The sequence below is a fragment of the Cladophialophora psammophila genome, assembly GCF_000585535.1.
Source record: "Cladophialophora psammophila CBS 110553 chromosome Unknown aczJe-supercont1.8, whole genome shotgun sequence".
NCBI lineage: Eukaryota > Fungi > Ascomycota > Eurotiomycetes > Chaetothyriales > Herpotrichiellaceae > Cladophialophora > Cladophialophora psammophila.
Window position 1 is genome coordinate 222,721 of NW_006912929.1, and position 18,832 is coordinate 241,552.

Consider the following 18,832-nt stretch of genomic DNA (forward strand, 5'->3'; position numbering starts at 1 on the left):
CAGACTCAAGGGCATCACCCGATCGAGACCTCTATCCCACGAATCGCAACAGTTGCTGTCGGATACACAAGAGAGGCTATTAAAGAGCTGGATACTTGACCTTGAGGCGCAAGGACATCCCCCGACCCATTCCATCGTTCGCCAACTAGCTGCCATTGTCAGCCAGACATCTGGCGGCCCAGACAGGGTTGGACAGAAGTGGATAACGCGATTTATCCAACGGCATCCTGATCTGCGTTCCAAGGTAGGTCAAATTCCTGTGCAGGCGCTCAACCTCGTACAAAATGGGGATTCAAATGTTGACGAGCGACCAGTTGCAAATACGGCAAACAGAACAAACAAAACAAACTCGGAAAAGATAGAAAATACGTCACAGCCTCTTTCTACACTCGATACCTTTAGGGATGTACCGTCTGCCTCTCCAAGGCCGCTTTACTTTGTAACAAGAACCAGAGACGATCTGTGTATGTGTATGTGCGCAGACGGGGACGGTGCTGGTTGAGTAAGGGCATGCAATCAATAAACAACAAAAACATCAACCACAAATTAATCGTGTTGAGTCTTGGAGCAGAGAGAGCAAAGCCGAATTGCCCCAAGCCTGGCATCAAGTCTGAGTTCGGGTTTGCCATCCAGCTACGGAGCAACATCTGGCAATTTCAAACCCGCCATCGATGGCGGCCATCACAGCGTCTTCTGAAGATGCCGACTCGACCCTCTTCTTCCCCCTCTGCACCTTCCTGCTGAGCGTCTACACTCTCGGCGCCTCAACCGACGTCTTAGTCTCTTGCACCGCTTCCCTGGCGCGCCGGCTGCGCGTCTCGGAGACGCTCATTGCCCTCCTCACAGCGGGGGCAGAGTGGGAAGAGCTCGCCGTCGTGGTCGCCGCCGTCGCGCAGCACCGACAAAAACTCGCACTGGGAAACGTCCTGGGCAGCTGTGTCGCCAATGTCCTTGGTGCATTCTCGCTGGGCGTCCTGGCGCAGAGAAACGCCCTAGAGAGGTACGACGTCAGCGCCAGGATTTATGCTGTTGTTCTGTTCGGCATCACCACTCTCGTGGCCGTGCTTTGGGGATTCGGCAGCCTCGACGAGCATGTCTACGGTGCTCTCCTGGTGGGCGTTTTTGCGCTGTATCTCGCGGGTATAACCTGGTCGGTCTATCGTGGCATCTTGGATGCGCCCGAGGAGGAATCGGATGCCGAGTCGGGGGAGGAGGAGGATGAGGAGGAAGATGAGGAAGAGGATGCTGATGGTGATGATGGTTCGGACGCAGGACCTGATAGGGATCCAGGTCCACATGTCCGACCGAATACTATTGGAAATGGGACTCCTTCTCGCGCCGAGGACGCGAGCGGCGAGCGGATGGACGACGAGTCAAGTGCCTTGCTAGCCCCAAGGAGGAGGACAACGACGACGAGGAAGCGACGGCCTTCCACTCGTCTGTTCTATCTACTGCTCAAGCTGATCGTGGCCTTCGTCGCTCTCTCCCTCAGCGGCTACGTCCTCTCACACTCGTCCACATCACTGGCGACGAGCCTCCACGTCTCCGAAACCGTGTTTGGGGCCACTTTGTTATCTCTGGCGACTACTCTACCGGAGAAGTTTGTCGCCGTCGTCAGCGGATACAGAGGCCATCCAGGAATGTAAGTCCCATCCACCGCCCACCCCCGGAACCAGTATCGTATCAGTCTCTGCAAAGAATGTTTCCCCAAGCAAGATATTCATCGTCCCCCCTTCCCCCCGCTCCCTCTCCCCCACGAACAGAACAGTCTCCTTGCTAACGACAAAGTGCAGCATGGTGGCCAACACCGTAGGAAGCAACATATTCCTGCTGACCCTGTGCCTGGGCGTGACTATCCTGAGCTCCTCGCAGAGTCTCGGCGGAGGAGGCTCAGGTTCCAGCTCCAGCAACTACACCAACGAGGTCGTCTGGACCTGGACGTCGTCGGCCTTTTTGACCGTCATGATTATACTCGGCACGCACCGTTTAATCGGGCTGGCGATGCTGCTCGCCTACGTTGCGTTTATAGTCCTTGAGTTCACACTGTATTATAAGCCTTGAAAAAGAAGGGCGGGCGCCAACAGCGGGTTGGTTCTAGCCCTTTTTTTTTTTTTGTTCAAATTGGAATGCCGACGATCTCGTCGCTTTCCTTGCCGTGGGGGACGAGATCGCCGTAGACGGTGATGGGTATCACGACTTCGAAAGTGTCACACTCCAAATTCTCCGCGGCGACATTCACCGTGCCTCGCTCGTCGTTGACCACTTCCTCGAGCAGCTCTGTGACATGCTTGAATTCGCCCTCGTCGTTCTCGACCGGCTTGATGGTGCCAAACTCGAAACGAAGACTCCAGTCGAGATTGACGCCCGAGGTGACAAATGTAGGTGTCGCGGTTGCTGGAATGCTAGGTGCAAACGTGGCCCGTTTCGCGAACAGGATGTTCTCGGCGCGGGCGGCGTATATCTTCCGTGTGATGCGGTTGATTGTGTGGACGGATCGGACCGCGAGCGAGGGCGCGACTTTCTCCGACGTCTCGAGCGTCGCCTTGAGCGAAGCGCAGGGGACTTCGCCTTCGGAGAAGTCGATGACGGCCGTGACTGTCTCCCCGAGCCGATGTAAAGGCCGGTCGATGACGATGACCGCGACGCGCGAGCCGCTCCGCGAAATCTCGAAACGGTTCGGGCTCGACTCGCTGTCCGACAAGGCGTTGCTGAAGAGGATCGCCCGGTCAATGGCCTGGAGAGCCTTGCCGCGGCCTCCGGCATCTTGGGTACTCAGAAAAGCTTCCATCGTCCCAGAGCTCGACTGCCGCCTGCGATTGTGGTCCAAGAGCGTGTCCACAAACTGTAGAAACTCGACGCTAGACTTCTCGGCTGACTTGGTGGTCGGGGTGGTGGCCGCTTCGTCCTGGTCCTGCGGGGTCGAAATAGACTTGGTACGGGCAAGATCGCGCAGAATGACGTGAGGTTGCATCAGGTCATGTCCGTAGATCTCGCCGTCGTGACTTACCCCGGGGAAGACACGGATTGGAATGTTGACTTGCCGGACCGTGTGGACGTCCCGGCTGCCCGGTACGCCCTGAACGCCGACCGTCAGGTTGTATGCAATCTTTATAGCCTTTCCCCGGTGGCTGGAAGGTAGGCCACGGGGTAGAGGGTAGCTGTAAGAGTAGGTCTGCTCCTCGCCTGGTTCAAGGTGCATGTCGACGAACAACAGCGACTGTGGAGTCGAGAGGATTGGGATTGCCCGCGAATTGGTCACGGCGTGCATCTCCTTGACGCTACTCATGTCGTCGCCGCCCATCAGGCTGTTCAAGGACCCGCCGATCGCATTGAAGTTGAAGTGTCCCAGGAAGCCGCTGTTGGGCCGCGGCTTCTTCACCCCGACGACGCCGCCTCCGGCCTGGCCGCCTAGAAAGCCTTTACTTTTGACTTCTTCAAAGTGCGACTGGTCGATCAGCGAGGCGTCCAACGTGAAGGTGGCGCTCAGCTGAGCATAGCCCATCAGGAGATTCACGGCTTGAGGTTTCTGTGTCGGTCTCAATGGCGGTCGTCGAGGCAAGGCCGTCGAGTTCACCCAAGCCGGCCGGTGGTCTGACATGACCGAAGGTTGCTCCGACATCAGAGTCTCTTGCGAATGATTGCTGAGCGAGTAGAAGTCGCCGCTGCTCCTTTCACTGGCGAGGTCTGGCCCGGTCCCAGACGCTTTGGCAGCGTCGCCGGGATCAACAGGGCTGGGGATTTGCAGTTCATTGGGTTCGTAGTTGTCCGGTGCCCTGTCTCTGACGGTTCCTGTGGGTGGATTCGGTTTGCTATCAGTGGGAGAATCACGACTTCCAGTAGCCGCTGTCGACAATGGGCTTCGCCGACCTCCTCTGGGCGGTAGTTGAAGACGAGTTGGGGAGTCTCGATGATATTGCTGGCTAGGTCTTCGTTGCGGAGCTGTGCTTGATGAGCTGCTTTGCCCTCCGTTCAATGACACATCCTGGGTTGACTTACCATGCTGAATCTGTACCGTTGAAGATCGTGAATGACTGGGCCTTTTTGGCTTGGCCCAGCCGCCAGGTGCGCCATGTTCGAGATCCCCCGCGATTGTCGGAGAGGTGAGCGAGATTATTGACACGGATCTCTGTTGCTTGTGGCCCGGCCTTTGCACACTGGCTGGGTTGTCGCTGTACAAAGATCCCAGCGGCATCTGGCGGGCTGCCTGGTCAGCAGAATGCTCATGGCCGGTCGATCGGCCGTTCTGGCCATTCTGACCATTCTGGCTCAGCCTCAAGATGGTGTTTGATTTCGTCGACTGGGCCGCCAGCTGGCTGATACTCTCGCGCCTGCTCCTTCGCAGGGTCTGATACGAAGGGGTGAGCGGCTCAGGCAAGTTTGCGACATTTCTGAAGGTGATGGTGCATCGGAGGTGCTCGCCCGCAAACACGGATTGATCATGGAAGCGGACAACTACATGGATGTCCGAATGCATGCCACGCCCAGGAGGCTGAATGTTGAGAAGAAGGTCGGTCGCCGTGGAGGGAGTCAAAGAGGTAGAAAGGCGGGAGAACACATATCAAATTCGAGGTCGTTGGCCGGCCGGGAGAACTTCGGCAATTACATCCTCCTGAACAGAAGACTGAATACTGAATACTGGATACTGGATACTGGATACTGGATACTGGATGCAGACAAGCAGAGTACAGAGAACGAGTTATCCACCTCTAGATATTTATACAGCGGCAACTCCAACTTGTGCAGCGAGCTTCTCGGTTGTCCGCGCCAGGCCATTGTTGGCATAGAAATCCATTGGATAAGTCCTGTCTCCTTTTTCCCAACCTTGCCGTGCACCCAACACCACAAGGGCTTCGTAGGGTGTCAGCAGTGGTCGCGGGAAGGCGTAACCCCAATCGATGCTCAGCCTGGGGCAAGCTATCTGCACCCAGCAATCCACATCTTCAAACATGGCCAGCTTGCCCGGAAAGATCTCGCTGAGCAAAAGGTTGACGTGCGGTATGCCCTCTCTGTCAAGGTAGTTCTCGATCATGGTCAGGATGTGCGGGTTGCCCTGTCGTCCCAACGCCCCCAGTATGAGACCCCATCTCTTAGCGTTCCTTGCGGTGCTGATGGCAGCGGCGCGCATGTTCAGCATCTCGTCATGCGAGTAAGTTTCTCTTGTCAATTTTCGGGAATACGGATCATATCGATAGGCGGGAAGATGGGGGTTTGCAATCATGGCTGCTTCAAGGTGAAAGCGCCCATCGCCCAGGTATAAGATCAGGTCAACATTGGCATCCGGGTTGATTTTGGGCGCAGTACAGCCCAGCACTTCGCCCTTACTTAAAGGCATGATTTGTGGCACAACCAACTTTAGACCTTCGGCCTCAAGGGCAGGCCTGATGGTGTGAAGTGTGGCATTGAACTGAATGGTACCCACCATGGCGATTGTCTTCCCTGGCGGGATGTTTCGGGACAGTGTGCTCACCAGGTGTTTGGTGTCGATGGAGATATCGACGAAGATGTACAGGGTGGCGAGCTTGGTCGCCGAGACTGGTATCAGACAGCTATGCGCGTAGTGGACCAGCAGGTCACAACCTAGGGCTCTTGCAGTGTAGTCATCAATGCAGCATGCGCCATACGTGACGTCTCCCATGATCAAGGTCTCTGTGCCAGGACAGAACTGAGTCAGGATGTCCGAGATGGTGGTGGCAAACATCAGCAGCCCCTCGGGAAATTGTAGAGCCACTCTCTTGGCCTCGAGGGTCCTTATTCTGTGGATGGTCTTAGGGATCTCGAAGCTGTAATTGTGAGGGAGCAAGGCAATCGCCGCATGGATATCGGGGTCATCGAGGATTTGTGAGGGCACCTGGTTCAAGACCCTTGGAGCCGTCTGCTGACCTGTTTCACTGTTAGGATATGGCATGTGGAGGGATTGTAATGTGGCTGCCTGAACTACCCCTGTTGGTGACCGCAGTGGTTTCCTCGACGGTGGAATTGGCGTTGTCGTCGAGTCTCTGTCTTGCCTGCGCCTCTACCGTGCGTCTTCCCACGAACCGTCTCTTGGGTGTTCTGCTGCTGGGAATATTCTCGTCTGCGGCGGCCGGAAAGGCACCAGGCATAGACGCCTCATCCATCTCCTGGTGCACGCCTGCCGTGGGCTTTGGGGGGGTAGAGTTTGTGGGTGATGGCAAGAATTAATAAGAAAAAGAATTGTCGAAGCTGGGAAACGTAGATGCGGGGAACAACGAGACTCCGCCCGCAGTGTCATCTCGCCGCTGTGTCCATGTGTCCATTGTGTCTGCCACTCTACTTTCCTCCGGCTTCCCACATCGTCTCCACCGAGCCACCTGTCAAACAATGTCAAGATTGTAACAAGTGACTCCCTCGTCGTTCAAATCCAGCCACAAGCCAGCCAGCTCCATGACCTGCCTTCCTTCACCCCCAACATGGTCACCACCTCAGGCTTCAGCCACACCCCGATCACGCGCCTCCTCGTCCTGACCTCGATCGGCGTGTCCATCCTGGTCTCGACGCTCTCCATCCAGTACCTCCTACCCATCAAACCGCACCCGCACCTCTGGCCGTACCTGCAATTCTCCCGCCTCCTCACTTACCAGGCCGCCTACACCACCTCGACCGAGCTGCTGTTCTCCACCGTCCTGTTGTACCAGTTCCGAGTGCTCGAAAGGATATGGGGCAGTCGCAAGTTCGCGAGCTTTGTCGCGGTGGTGCTCTGGTGCAATGTCGTGGTCGTGCCCTTGTTGGTGGTCGTCTTGAAACTCGGCACCCTGGGCTGGTATAATTACGTGCCGAGCGGGTCGACGGGACTTGTGTTTGCCCTGCTGAGCGCCTGGGCTGAGGAGGTGCCGCGCATATACCGGTACAAGATCGCCACGACGTCTCCGGCCGCAACGACCACCGGTGGCGGGCGAGAACAGGTGCCAGGCGTGGTGTTGAGTGACAAGTCGACGACGTACTTGCTAGCGGCGCAGTTAGCGCTCAGCCAGTTTCCTTATTCTATCCTGCCCGCAGCCGTCGGATGGACGGTGGGCACGGCCTGGATGGGCGAACTGTTACCGGGCGGACTGGGGAGATGGAGGATTCCGGCCTGGATGGTCGGCGAGTCGAGCAAGAGGAAAGAACGGGGCCAGTACGAAGGGCTCAGGCGCAGGTTAGAGGAAGAGGGGAGTTCGGCGGACGGAATGAGGAATGTGAGCGACCGTGTCGGCGGTGCTGGCGGCGGGGAGCAGGAGAGTCGGCGGAGAGGCTTTGGGAGGCAGATATTGGGCTATTTCACGGGGTCTTCTTGAGCATGCCGGCCATGTCTATCTGATATCCCTCCAGCCAGGCGGCCCTCAGTTAGATCCGAGACGAAAATAGCTCAAAAGCCGTGAAAGGAATCTATTCTCTCTCCGCGTGTCTCTCCAGTAGAGGTTCCAAAAATCTCACCCCGTTTTAAATCACTGTAAGACACATACACACGAAAAAAAGGAAAAAGGGGGGCTCAAAAGCGCCATCCCCTCCAACGACATCAAAGACCTAGAGGTAGGTAACCAAGAAAGAAAGAACAACGGAGGGTTCGTTTACTGAAGACGGGCAATTCTAGGTGCTCTGTAGAAACCAAAAATGAAATATTTTGCTATCTAGTACAATCCCAGCACTTGGAATTTAGAGTGTCACATATAGTCTAAATGTCTTCGACCGATGAATACTTTTTTGTTGTGGCAATTGGTTGTATATGTGCCGGCCTGGTCGATATCTTGCCTGGAGCTCTGTTGTCGGCCTTGGATATAAGCTAGGTCGGGTTTTAACGGAGAAGGCAGTGCAGCGGGCTGCCGACCTTGGAAGATCTGGTCGAGATCATTCTACAGTTTGTCGGGCGCATTCGCACTTGACTTGCTTCTTGCGGTTGGACAATAAGTGCCCCGTCTGTTCGGTCCGGAAGATGGCTGCTTGTACTTCCGGAGAAGGCTTTGGAAGACTGGGCCGGAGACTCTTAGATGGAGGGAGGATCCGTCTTTCACCAGGAAGCTGCATTCAGGATTCATCCCTCGCCGGTATTCTTGACCTGGTCCTCATAGGCTTGCTTGTACCTCCTCACCGCAATATCCAAACTTTTGACGCTAGGTCCAAGCAACTGCTTGACGACATGCCGTCCGCCCTTGACCGAACCGTGATGAAATTTATGTCTTCTGCCTGACCTATCAGGTCGTTCACTGAGCTCCTTTTCCTTTGCTCGGATGATTTCCTGCCTTTCCTTCTCCGCATCCTCAGCAATGGCATTAACACGCTCCAGTGCCCGATTGAGGCTTTCGACCAGACTGGCCAGTTCATTCGCGCGAGATGGGTCTCCGGACAGAAATGCGTTCCAGAACTGCCGTAGGAATTCCACCGTTGTGGCGTGTGTGAGGGTGAGTCGGTCGTAGAGTTCCGTGCTGAGCCCAGAGGCCTCTGGTATCGCTGAGGTCTGGTCCCGGTGGGCTCGGATGAGGGAGAGGACATGTTTCATCGCAACTGAGGAACCGCTTTCCATCTTTGGAGAAGAGTCGTCATCCATCTCTTCGTCTTCGTCCTCTTCGAACTCACCGATAGGAATGACACCAACGCCAGGCTGAGAGAAATGCGTGGATATATCGGCGTGCGCGTCTTTAATCGCTTTAGCGGGATCGATGTTTCGAAATGGGTTGCTTTCAACGGCGGTACTTGCACCAGCTTGACCGTCGGAGAAGAAGCGGCTCTGATCGCGGATGTTGAGAATGATGCGTTGTTGTTCTGGATTACCTTCCAAATCGCGGAGCTTGAGCTGTTCATACGCGGCCTCGGTCATGCCAATCGGTGCAGATGCATCAACGTCGGAGGGTTTGACAGCTGCCATGAGCTTCTCACTGATCGCGTTGAGTTTCCGAATAATGGGCGCCTTGTCTAGCATTGTCGGCCGCAGCTCCGTCTCGGGTCGATTGCCGTACCCAAAGTAATTCTCCTCGTTTCCCTCCAGGTCGATAAACTTGGGAATGTGCATCTCGGTTGCTGTGGGCCGCAGACCAGTAACCAAGGGGTGGTTCAGGTAATGGTCGACGTCGATATATTGATCCCTGGATTCCCTCACTGGATCGAATTTGAGACCACGAAGTTTCATGAGCAGCTGGCTTTGGAAAAACCTCGACCAGAAATCTTTGTCGTCAGCGATCTTGCGTGGCACAAGTTCGTCATAGACGATTCGCATGACCGGGTATTGTTCGAAAATGGCGCGAATCTGGTCTTGCCTAAGGCTCATCTTGCCACCATCATCCTTTCTGATCCCGGCCAAAACATTGAAGCTGCCTTTCCCTTGACTCTTGGAGAGGGCGTGGGCTCGGAGGAGATGCACTCGGGAGGACCAGAATTGGGTTCTAAATTGTGCATCGGACATTGACTCGGGCTTGAGACTAGCCGCTTCCTTGAATGTCTTTTGCAACATTGGCTCTTCTTGCATTAAGGATTGCTGGAGCTTGATGTCGGACTTGAGCCGCTCATCGTCTTCCCAGATATTAGTTGCTCGGCCAATGCCGGAAATGGCGTTGGCCATTGTCATGGCAGCGGACTGGCCCGCCGAGGCAGTGGCAGCAGCATTTTGAGCCGCCTTCTGTGCTTGAATGACATTTGCCAGAGCCTCTTTGATGCCGTTGGCCTCACCCCGTGGATCTTTGGAAGACGTAAAAGTGAAGACATGGGCGACTGGTTCTGACTGCCCGGGATCCTGCGCAAATATTTTGAGCATCACTTTGGGATTCGTCTCGGGCGTCTGTTGGAGGTTCGTAATATTCGCCGCAGACAGCACCAGGGTCGGAGCCGCATCTGGCGGCTGGGCTGGAGTCCATGACACGGACTTCCTGTCTTTGGAGATTGATAGGACCCCGGGCTGTTTCTTATATGTGGTCTGCCCTTGTGGAGGGGCCATTTGCTCTATATTATGATTTTCACTAAATGGAGATCGAGGAGAAAGATCTTCGATCCGTCGAGTCAACGGAGTCGTGTGACAGTGATGGCGGAAGAATGACTGGCATTGCGTTTGCGATTAACGTGCCTTGGGACTGTTCCTGGCACTCGGTGTCCGGAGGTCCAGGACTTGGAACTTGAGCATCAACGAGTCATCCGCCACGGCACAGTCCAGTCCAGCCTTGAGACGTCAAGATATGAAGCAGAAAGAGAGGGTGAGGTGGAAAGAAAAGGGTACCTGAGGTTGTGAAGAAGGCGTTGAGTTCGAGGTTGAATAGGCAAGAAAAGGTTGACATCAGTGACAAAAATGCCAAGACAAGGCAATCCAACAGGGGCAGTAGGGGTCAGTACGGCGAGGGATACTCTCAATGCACGCAGTACCCTACGGCGACGCATATGATAAACCCATGAAATGGAAGGGGCAAAATGGGGCCCGGATGGGGCCATCTTGGGGCCATTTGGGCCATCAAGGAAAAGGGAACAGACAAAACATTGAAGTTCTTCACCCGGTATCGAGTCCCGGTTTCTCATTTACGTTGCTTCCTTGGTTGAAAATGAACGAAGTTCACAGTCGGGGAGCAAAAAAGAAGCAGCGAAGCAAACCACGTCGTCGGTTTCATTATGGGCGCACTTCCCTCTCTCCCTCGATCGATCTTCCCTGTTCAATTTCTCATCTGATTAATTTGTCCACGAAATCCTCGCCCAGGCCGACTCTCTTGTAATGCTCGCGAGCCAGCTTGAGCTTGCTGAAGACGTCTTCCACCCCTTCTGCCTTACCGTGGGGGTCGCAGTACACATACGCGCCTGTGACGTGGAACAGCGTGATCATTTCCTCACAGTCATCCGGCACCACCAACGTGTGGGTTTCGCCGGGGGGCTCGAAGCTGTAACTGCCCGCTTGCGCCCGCCAGTCGTGTTCGAGGTAGTGCCAGCGCCCACGGAGCGTGAACGCGTGGACCGGTCCGGTGTGCTGGTGGCGAGACAGGACGCCAGCTTTTCGAACCCGCAGAATGTTGACAAAGTAGCCCTGGCTCACATTGAACAGAAGAGGCCGAAAATGAACGGATGGAGCTTGTGGCACCTAAAACAAGTTTAAACGGTCAACGACATCCAGTGAGTAGTGGTGGGTTGGAAAGGTGAACAGAAGACGCATGCCAGACTGACCCATAGGCGTTCGTCGGTGGTGTCAACCTCCATCGCGCCGGCAATCACCAAGTCTGCAGGCATTCCGTAGGGCTGGTCACCTTGAAAAGGAATTGCTCTGTTGTCCCTTTCAGCGAATCCATTTCCTTGGACCGGAGCTGTCATTGTGTCTTTTTGTGTCGCCAGCGTCCGATTACTCGATCCAAAGTCCCAATATCGCCTTGCCGAAGAGATTGAAGATGCGTGGCAGTTTGTAAGGATCCTGGTTACCACTTTCCCCGCAAAACCGTCGCTCGTGATATAGGGAACATCATACCAGTATAGCTGAGCAGACGCCCTTCGTCATAAGAAAGAAGTGATCGCCGGCCACGAAGCCGACTTACCGAGTACAGTTTCCCCGGCTTGCGGGGGCGCCCTCTCTCAATTCGAGCAAGGCTACATCACATATTTGGAGTCGATCGGGACTACAAAGGTGTACCTTGGTAAAGTACCAGCAGACCCCGCAGGCATTTGTCCGTCGTGCTCAATACTGGGCTCCGGTTATGTACCTCGTCAATTATCTTTCCGCGAGCGTTTCAGTGGCAAAGATTGCTGACGTCGAACGATTCTAACACAAGACTACAATTCCGCGCCAAGGTTTAGAGAGGTTGTAGCAATTCCCTTGGGTGCATCTTTGCTATTGATGTGTATTAGGTACCGGCGGCTCTTGCTCTTCAAAACTTTGGCCGCCATTGACCGAAGGAATACCCTGTGACTGACAACATGTCACACCAACCGCCCGAGCGATTCCTACATCGCAAAGTTGCCATCGTCACCGGCGCTGGAGCTCTCGGAGATGGGATCGGAAACGGACGTGCTGCGGCTCTATTACTGGCTCAAGATGGTTGTTCGGTGGTGTGTGTCGACTTGAAGCACAACCTGGCCCAGAGGACGGTCGAGATGATCGAATCAAATGGGAACGGCGCCGGGCTAGCTGTGTCAGCTGACGTGACAAGGGAGGACGAGTGCCAGAAGGTTGTAGCCCGCGCCGTGGAAAAGTATGGACGTCTAGACATCCTAGTGAACAATGTCGGTGAGTTGTTCCTATGTCTTGGACACAGTCGCAGCCATTTCCTGTTTTTGACTCTTTTGGGGGCAGGAATTACAGGGCCCAAGGGAACCACGACGGAAGTCGATATGCAGGCCTTTTACAAGGCGATGGAAGTCAACGTGGGAAGCATGATCATGATGGCCAAATATGCCATCCCCGAAATGAAGAAGAACGACGGCCAGTGCGCTGGGGCGATTGTCAACCTCGCGAGTGTTGCGGGTCTCCGCGGTGGCCATCCAGCCATATTCTATCCGACGTCCAAGGGATCCGTCGTCAACCTCACCCGCGCGATGGTAGGTTGAATGCCGACGATGGCATGGACATCGACGTTGCATCCAATCCTGGGTCCAAGACAGAAGGCATCGACTGACAATCATGTCAGGCAACCCACCATGGGAAGGACCGCGTCAGAGTGAACTGCGTCTGTCCGGGTGAGTTGATCTGCTTTGGAGCCTTCGAAAGAGCGCTTGATTTCGATTCTGATTCTGATTAATATATTGGAACCTTCAGGAATGGTCTACACTCCCATGATGTAGTAAGTGAACCAAAGCTCAAAGAGGGCATTCCTGCCAAACATCTGACATGTCGGGCACCCAGCGGCGTCGAGGGCGGCATGTCCGAAGCAGAGCGAAAGGCACGGGCTTCCCGCAGCATCCTACGCACAGAAGGGAGCGGTTGGGACGTCGGGGCCGCGGTTCGTTTTCTTGCATCTGATTGTGCTCGATGGATAACTGGTAGGCGGCATCCCGGCTCTCCAAAAGAAAAGAAATGGACTCTATGCTGCATAGTCGGCGGTCAAAGACAACGCTGACGGAAACCTTCCTAGGCGCAATCCTGCCTGTCGACGCCGGTGCCACAGCAGCCGTAGGACTGGGTATCCCAAGTCTTCACGATGCGTTTTTAGGGACAGAAGGTGAAAAGTTGTAGTCACAGGCATTCAACCCGGATGATAGTCCCCTGATCTAGGTTTGTGCCCTCTACGTCTGGGATAGACTTGATGGTGGGCTCTGCGGGAATGATCGATTCATCCGACAAGTCAACAGCAGATAGGCGGGCAAAAGTATCTATGTTATGTACCTAGGCACGTAGCGAAGAGGCTTCTAGTTAGCTAAACATGTCACCACTGACTGCTTTGAACCATGGATTTGTCCACTTTATTTCTCGGCCATTCCGCTCGTGAGGCTGCCGGTGCTGGAGGTCATGCCGCCGTCAATGATTAGCTCCTGGCCGGTCATGTGGCGCGATGCGACGGTGCTGGCGAGGAACAGGATGGCGTTGGCGACGTCGGTGCTCGTGCCCATCTCGCCCGTGGGCACCTGGCCGTGTCTCGTCTTGACAAACTCGTCGTAGTTGCCGCCGTAGTAGTTGGCGGTCCGGGCCAACATCGGCGTGAAGATCAGCCCGGGGACCACGACGTTGATGCGCACGCCCCTGTCGGCGTAGATGACGGCCGTGTGCTTGGTGAACATGTGCACGCCCGCCTTGGCCGCCGCGTACGCCGCCTGCGGCTTGCCGATGTACCGCAGACCCGCGATGCTGCCGATGTTGATCACACTCCCGGCGCGCTGCGCCTCCATCACCGGCAGCACATGGTGGCACATGATATACACGGACTTCAGGTTGACGTCGAACTGCTCGTCCCACACCTCCTCGGGCATCTCGACGGGCCCGCCCCGGAGCGCGCCTCCCACGTTGTTGACGAGGATGTCGATGCGGCCGTGCCTCTTCACGACGGCGTCCACAAAGCCCGCCGCCGAGTCGGACTTGGTCGCGTCGGCCACCATGACGTCGACGACCGCGTCGGGCACGTACTTCTGGATCCGACGCTTGGTGCGCTCTGCGGCGTCGAGGTCCAAGTCGCAGCCGAAGACCTTGACGCCGGAGCGCGCGAGCCCAAATGCCGCGGCGGCCCCATTGCCCCAGTTGTCTTCGACCGAGGGGTCGCCGTACTGCCCGATGCCCGTCACGATGGCGATTTTGCCTGGAAGGTCGGGGTAGATTGGTATAGGCTCATCTTGGAATGCGGGCCTATGAGTTGAACTTGACGATGCCATTGACTGTCTTCGTGCACTTGGGGCGTTCCCCTTGTTGGAGCCAGGCCGACGGAATAGACTGTAACTGGCTGGCTCGTCATGGTATGAGGTCGGACGTCTGAAAGTTAAATAGAACCGTGATCTTGAGGGGAAAGAGATTAAACCAAGGTTGTGGTGGCACTCGCATCTCCAAATCTCTCCAAAGCAATGAATGAATGTTGGAGTGTTGCTCTGGAGTCCCCGCGAGGTCGATAGCCTACTCCATACTTATTCCGGTATGTGACCTGTGCATCTCGGCTCCCTGAACGCGGAGATGCCTGATGCATTTCATTAAGGGACAATCTAGCCAGCTGCCAAAAAAGACCAAACAGCATGCCCGTCAATCGCCCTCTCAACTCTTGCTCTTGCGAATCTGGCCCATACGTACTCGGCGAGCTTGTAGCCAAGACACATCAATACATAACGAGAGGTCTCGGGTGGGTACGAGATAGTGGCGAGGCTGTGACCGGGTAGGGGACTCGGGAGTATCTTGCAAAACCCATTCAAGCCGACGGCGACGGCTCTTCACTCTTGAAACAAGGGCCAAATTCACCCGAGTAAACCATTCATGTCCACCAAGTCTGCAATCAATATCATACTCTTTTCTTTCTTGGGCTAGACTGCGGGTATCTTTTTCTCTTTGTTTATTCTAGAAAACACAAGGCACGCCATTCGACTTAAGCAAGATGGTGGCTTCTGCCTCTCTCCCGTATCAAATCTCGCCTCGAAACTAACAACTCTTGCAACGCCGACCCATCTTCTCCTTTACCTTCAACCTCAGATTTCATTCCCTTCTATGATCTCATAACCTTCGCTCCCTCCAAAGCTATCTGAGTCGTCATCGCCCTCTTCCTTTCCATCCTCCTCGCCGTCATCATCTACCTCTCCATCTTCCTCTTCCTCTTCCTCTTCCTCTTCCTCTTCGTCCTCCTCTTCCTCGTCCTCACCATCTACCGGTTTCAACCCATAGTCATCCTGGAAATAATTTAGATCCCGGACTTCGGGAGAGAAGCCCGCGCCTTTCAAGCCATCGGTAATTGCCTGTCGTCGAATCGATATTGTCAGCTCATTTGGTCTGAGATACATTGCCAGTCTGCATCTTCGCACCGGTAGGGCAATCAGGAACCAGGGATGAATCTAAGTGAGGGAGAAGATCAACATCAAATATCAGGAATGCTCACCTCTTTCAGTCCCGGCGCACATGTCACCACGATATCCGCCTTCCCAGGTAGGAATATATTGAAAATCACCTTCTCAAGTGCATCTTTGATGTCTTGCACACTCACTTGTCGCACCCTCTTCAACATCCTCTGCATATGATCATCCGGCAGACCTTGCATTACGCTTCGAACGAAACTCATCCCTGCGGCACTCGCCAGCGTGGCTTGCTCATTTGCAAACATTACCACGATAGAACTGATCGCTCCTTCCAACATAAGTGGGTCAAAGTCGACAACCCCAGTCATGTAGCCAGAGACTATCTTTCGGGATGCTTCGAATGCTTTGTATGCATCGGGGGAACGGTAGACGTCTAGGTGGATAAACCCGGATTCGACGTCGAAACCCATGTTGGTTCCATACGCTAACCCGGTGCCTCGCACAGCGACCCAGAGCGGCCCCTCGACGGCATTCATATATGCCAATGCGACCATTATCGCCGGCAATTGCGGGTCGTCGTAGGAAGTCGGTCCGCGGGCCACGGCGAACGCGAAAGACGAATCAATTGTGGGCATCGGAACGACGTAGGCCAGTTTCCCCGGATTCATACCAGCTTCACTGAGTCGCTCGATGCGGCGACCGACGGGAGTCATCTCTTTTGTCGGGTCCAACTTCTCCAGGAATGGTTTCCATGTGCTCACGGGCTTTTGCACCTTTTCCAGATTGGTGATGACGAGGACACGATAGTTCTCGAAGCGACATAGTAATTTGCGTAGTCGCTCCAGCTGGCTCACGACTCGTTCGGGATCCACTTTGAGCAAGTGCCTGATTCTCTTCAGATAGAGTGCCTTGACCAATGTAGTCCTTGCACGGGTTATTGATTTTGGAGCCAGGTGCGTCATGAAGTGAACCGTCATCATCATGTCATCTCCGCTGCGCTTGGCGTCGGGCACGTCTGCAAGAAGACGAGTGGTTACAGCCTTCAGCCGCTCCACATCAAAGATGGAGTTGTAAAGTAATTCGGTCAACCACTTGACGGCCACTCCGTACCGTTCGCTCTCCACTTGGAAACTTATTCTGATGCCTTCGACATTGCCCAGGTTGTTCGCCGCATCAATTGAATAGCCTACGGTATCCCGCTCGAGCTCGGTGACCACTTGGCGGAAATCGATAATCTCGTCACCTCGCTTGATGGGCAGGCTCCAGAAAGCTTCCATGTAGATGGCCAGGAGTGGTCGGAGGTCGTCTGGAAGAGTTTCGGTAGAAATGATCATGTGGACTCGGGTGAAGTTGGTTGGTATGTGTTCGAAATTGAGGAAGAGTGGTACGTCTTTTGCATCGTCATCAATGATTTTCTGGTACTTGTTGCTCCGCCTCCCGAGATCCAATGCCCGGCCTGCTCGAGCGCCGAGGATTGTCACAAAATGGATCGAATCTGTCAAGGGGACTTTGAATTTTCCTAGCAAGTCCCTTGGGATCTCGCGGTCGTTCTCGGCCTTCGCCTCATCCAACTTTCTTTGCATTTTCTCCAATCCTTCTGGACCTAATCTGGCTTTTTGCTGTTCGATTCGATTGGCCTCATCCGCCTTCAGCTTCTCTGATAAGCGTGCAGAAGGAACGCCCAGGACCGACACATGAGGCGCATCAGAAATGTGCTTCCTGATGAAGACTTTCCACTGCTCTTCCGTCCAGCTTGTGAGGATCTCGGTATAATGTTTCAGAGACTTTACAATTTCCAAGGTTGTCCCATCTCTGTTTCCATACAGGTAATCGGAGATGATGAAGTCCGCAAACGCCGTGGCGGAGCCCTCCGCATTGTACTTGCTGGTTCTCACCACACGGTCGATGCAATCCTTCATGAAATCCATATTCAGAGGCTGTTCCATCGCATCTTTCAACACCTCGAAGAAGCGTTTCTCAACCTCCTCTAGCCGCTTGGTCTCGACGCTGGACATGGAAAACTGGATCTCCGTCCGCGGGCGGCTGTCGAGCTGGTAGAAAATCCCGCTTGCCAACTGCTCCTTTTCCACGATGACATGGTCAAGGAGTGCAGCCGAAGAGCCGGCAATATAGTTGAGAGCAACGTTCAGGGCCCCTACCTCCAACGCATCTGCGCAGTTAGGGCCCAAGAACCGAATATCAACCTCACCAAAAGATTCGTCCTCTTCGGGAAACTCGACTCTCAACAGCGTCGTCTCCTCCAACGATGACGGCAGTTTGGACTCCATCCATGGTCGCTTAAAGGGGCCGTCTGGACTTGGAATGTGGGGTAGGATCGAGGTTTCGAATTCATCCAGGATGGCCAGCAACTCGTTATGATTCGCTTCCCCAAAGATAGCAACGCAGAGATTCTTTGGCTGGTACATCTCCCGGTGGAATTCTCGAATGCGGTCGGCGGTAAGGGCACGGAGCTGCTCCAGCATGCCTCCAGTCTCATAGCGATAACCCACCCCGTCGGGATACAGGATCCTTTTGGATTGGAGCTCGATCAGTTCCGACGCCATGTTTTGCACGCCCTGCATCTCCGAGTATACGACACCAGCATCGTTGCCACTTCCATCGATATGATGCACTTCGGTCGTACAGCCCGCATCTGTCAACGTTGGAAGAATGACGTGCTCCAGGTAGACTGGTAAGATCTGAGCAAAGCCGGCCCAGCCCGCAGTTTCTAGAGTGTAAGCTGTGTGGTCAGTAGCTGTCCACGCGTTGGTGCCGGCATATGCTCGTGTAGCGAGTTTGTCCAAGAAGCCCTTGTATTTGTAGCTCTTGGACCCCATGAAGCAAAGATGCTCTAACGTATGCGGTGCCCCAGAGTCATCGTGGATCTCGGTGGCAAGAACAAAGAAGCCGTGTAACTTGGGGCCCTCTTGGTCCACCACGATGACTCGCATGCCAGTGCGCTCAGACTCATACTGCGTCAATGTGCAGGGGCAGTAATCCGGCTCGATTCTTTGGTGTTGTCGGAAGCGGGGCTTAGCCCGGATGGAGACCATGTCAGCGAGGGAGGGGGCCTTTGTGCGAGCCTGATCAAGAAGATATAAGAATTGCTGCTGAAATGCCCAAGTCAAATTAGCCTGATGGTCCTTGCCGTGGAGCAGCAGCGGGAGGACGCGGTCGAGAGCGTTCGGAATCAGAGTCGCCAACAAGCAAACAAGCAGAGAAGTGAGAAGGATCGCAAGCTTTGCGCGCATGAGGCTCCAAATAGTTCCTCAGGTTTTTGTTCCGAGCAATGCGGTTAGCAAGGGTGGAAAAGGAGCAAGCACCAACTCAACAAGAACAGTTCTTTGCTTATCATCTAACTCACCGGCCGTCAGATGTGCTGTTTGTATATGCCTTCTTCCCCGGTCTACCGACTGCTCAACGCCTAGACTGGACAGTGAACGCTTAGAGACAAACGGTTGTAAGGGAGCGC

At 54.7% G+C, this 18,832-nt stretch overlaps 10 protein-coding genes across 10 annotated transcripts; 3 read left to right on the forward strand and 7 right to left on the reverse strand.

Annotated features, from left to right (window-relative positions):
* Positions 1-671: 671 nt before the first annotated feature.
* On the forward strand, positions 672-2,061 carry A1O5_05714 (uncharacterized protein; the record flags this gene model as incomplete). Its single annotated transcript, XM_007746313.1, has 2 exons — positions 672-1,642; positions 1,794-2,061. The coding sequence occupies 2 exons, from the start codon at positions 672-674 to the stop codon at positions 2,059-2,061; spliced, it is 1,239 nt and encodes a 412-aa protein (XP_007744503.1).
* Positions 2,062-2,116: 55 nt separating this feature from the next.
* A1O5_05715 (uncharacterized protein) lies at positions 2,117-4,474 on the reverse strand (the record flags this gene model as incomplete). The annotated part of the gene is made up of 1 exon (XM_007746314.1): positions 2,117-4,474. The coding sequence occupies one exon, from the start codon at positions 4,472-4,474 to the stop codon at positions 2,117-2,119; it is 2,358 nt and encodes a 785-aa protein (XP_007744504.1).
* Positions 4,475-4,714: 240 nt separating this feature from the next.
* On the reverse strand, positions 4,715-6,116 carry A1O5_05716 (diphthamide biosynthesis protein 1; the record flags this gene model as incomplete). The annotated part of the gene is made up of 2 exons (XM_007746315.1): positions 4,715-5,880; positions 5,939-6,116. The coding sequence occupies 2 exons, from the start codon at positions 6,114-6,116 to the stop codon at positions 4,715-4,717; spliced, it is 1,344 nt and encodes a 447-aa protein (XP_007744505.1).
* Positions 6,117-6,428: 312 nt separating this feature from the next.
* On the forward strand, positions 6,429-7,292 carry A1O5_05717 (uncharacterized protein; the record flags this gene model as incomplete). Its single annotated transcript, XM_007746316.1, has 1 exon — positions 6,429-7,292. The coding sequence occupies one exon, from the start codon at positions 6,429-6,431 to the stop codon at positions 7,290-7,292; it is 864 nt and encodes a 287-aa protein (XP_007744506.1).
* Positions 7,293-8,026: 734 nt separating this feature from the next.
* A1O5_05718 (uncharacterized protein) lies at positions 8,027-9,919 on the reverse strand (the record flags this gene model as incomplete). Its single annotated transcript, XM_007746317.1, has 1 exon — positions 8,027-9,919. The coding sequence occupies one exon, from the start codon at positions 9,917-9,919 to the stop codon at positions 8,027-8,029; it is 1,893 nt and encodes a 630-aa protein (XP_007744507.1).
* Positions 9,920-10,627: 708 nt separating this feature from the next.
* On the reverse strand, positions 10,628-11,265 carry A1O5_05719 (uncharacterized protein; the record flags this gene model as incomplete). The annotated part of the gene is made up of 2 exons (XM_007746318.1): positions 10,628-11,038; positions 11,122-11,265. The coding sequence occupies 2 exons, from the start codon at positions 11,263-11,265 to the stop codon at positions 10,628-10,630; spliced, it is 555 nt and encodes a 184-aa protein (XP_007744508.1).
* A 597-nt stretch (positions 11,266-11,862) lies between these two features.
* Positions 11,863-13,117, forward strand: A1O5_05720 (uncharacterized protein; the record flags this gene model as incomplete). Its single annotated transcript, XM_007746319.1, has 6 exons — positions 11,863-12,172; positions 12,239-12,483; positions 12,573-12,621; positions 12,701-12,725; positions 12,788-12,924; positions 13,017-13,117. 6 exons carry the CDS (start codon positions 11,863-11,865, stop codon positions 13,115-13,117), a joined length of 867 nt encoding a protein of 288 aa, XP_007744509.1.
* Positions 13,118-13,344: 227 nt separating this feature from the next.
* A1O5_05721 (uncharacterized protein) lies at positions 13,345-14,244 on the reverse strand (the record flags this gene model as incomplete). Its single annotated transcript, XM_007746320.1, has 1 exon — positions 13,345-14,244. One exon carries the CDS (start codon positions 14,242-14,244, stop codon positions 13,345-13,347), a length of 900 nt encoding a protein of 299 aa, XP_007744510.1.
* A 795-nt stretch (positions 14,245-15,039) lies between these two features.
* Positions 15,040-15,348, reverse strand: A1O5_05722 (uncharacterized protein; the record flags this gene model as incomplete). Its single annotated transcript, XM_007746321.1, has 1 exon — positions 15,040-15,348. The coding sequence occupies one exon, from the start codon at positions 15,346-15,348 to the stop codon at positions 15,040-15,042; it is 309 nt and encodes a 102-aa protein (XP_007744511.1).
* Positions 15,349-15,422: 74 nt separating this feature from the next.
* On the reverse strand, positions 15,423-18,413 carry A1O5_05723 (uncharacterized protein; the record flags this gene model as incomplete). The annotated part of the gene is made up of 1 exon (XM_007746322.1): positions 15,423-18,413. The coding sequence occupies one exon, from the start codon at positions 18,411-18,413 to the stop codon at positions 15,423-15,425; it is 2,991 nt and encodes a 996-aa protein (XP_007744512.1).
* Positions 18,414-18,832: the final 419 nt, after the last annotated feature.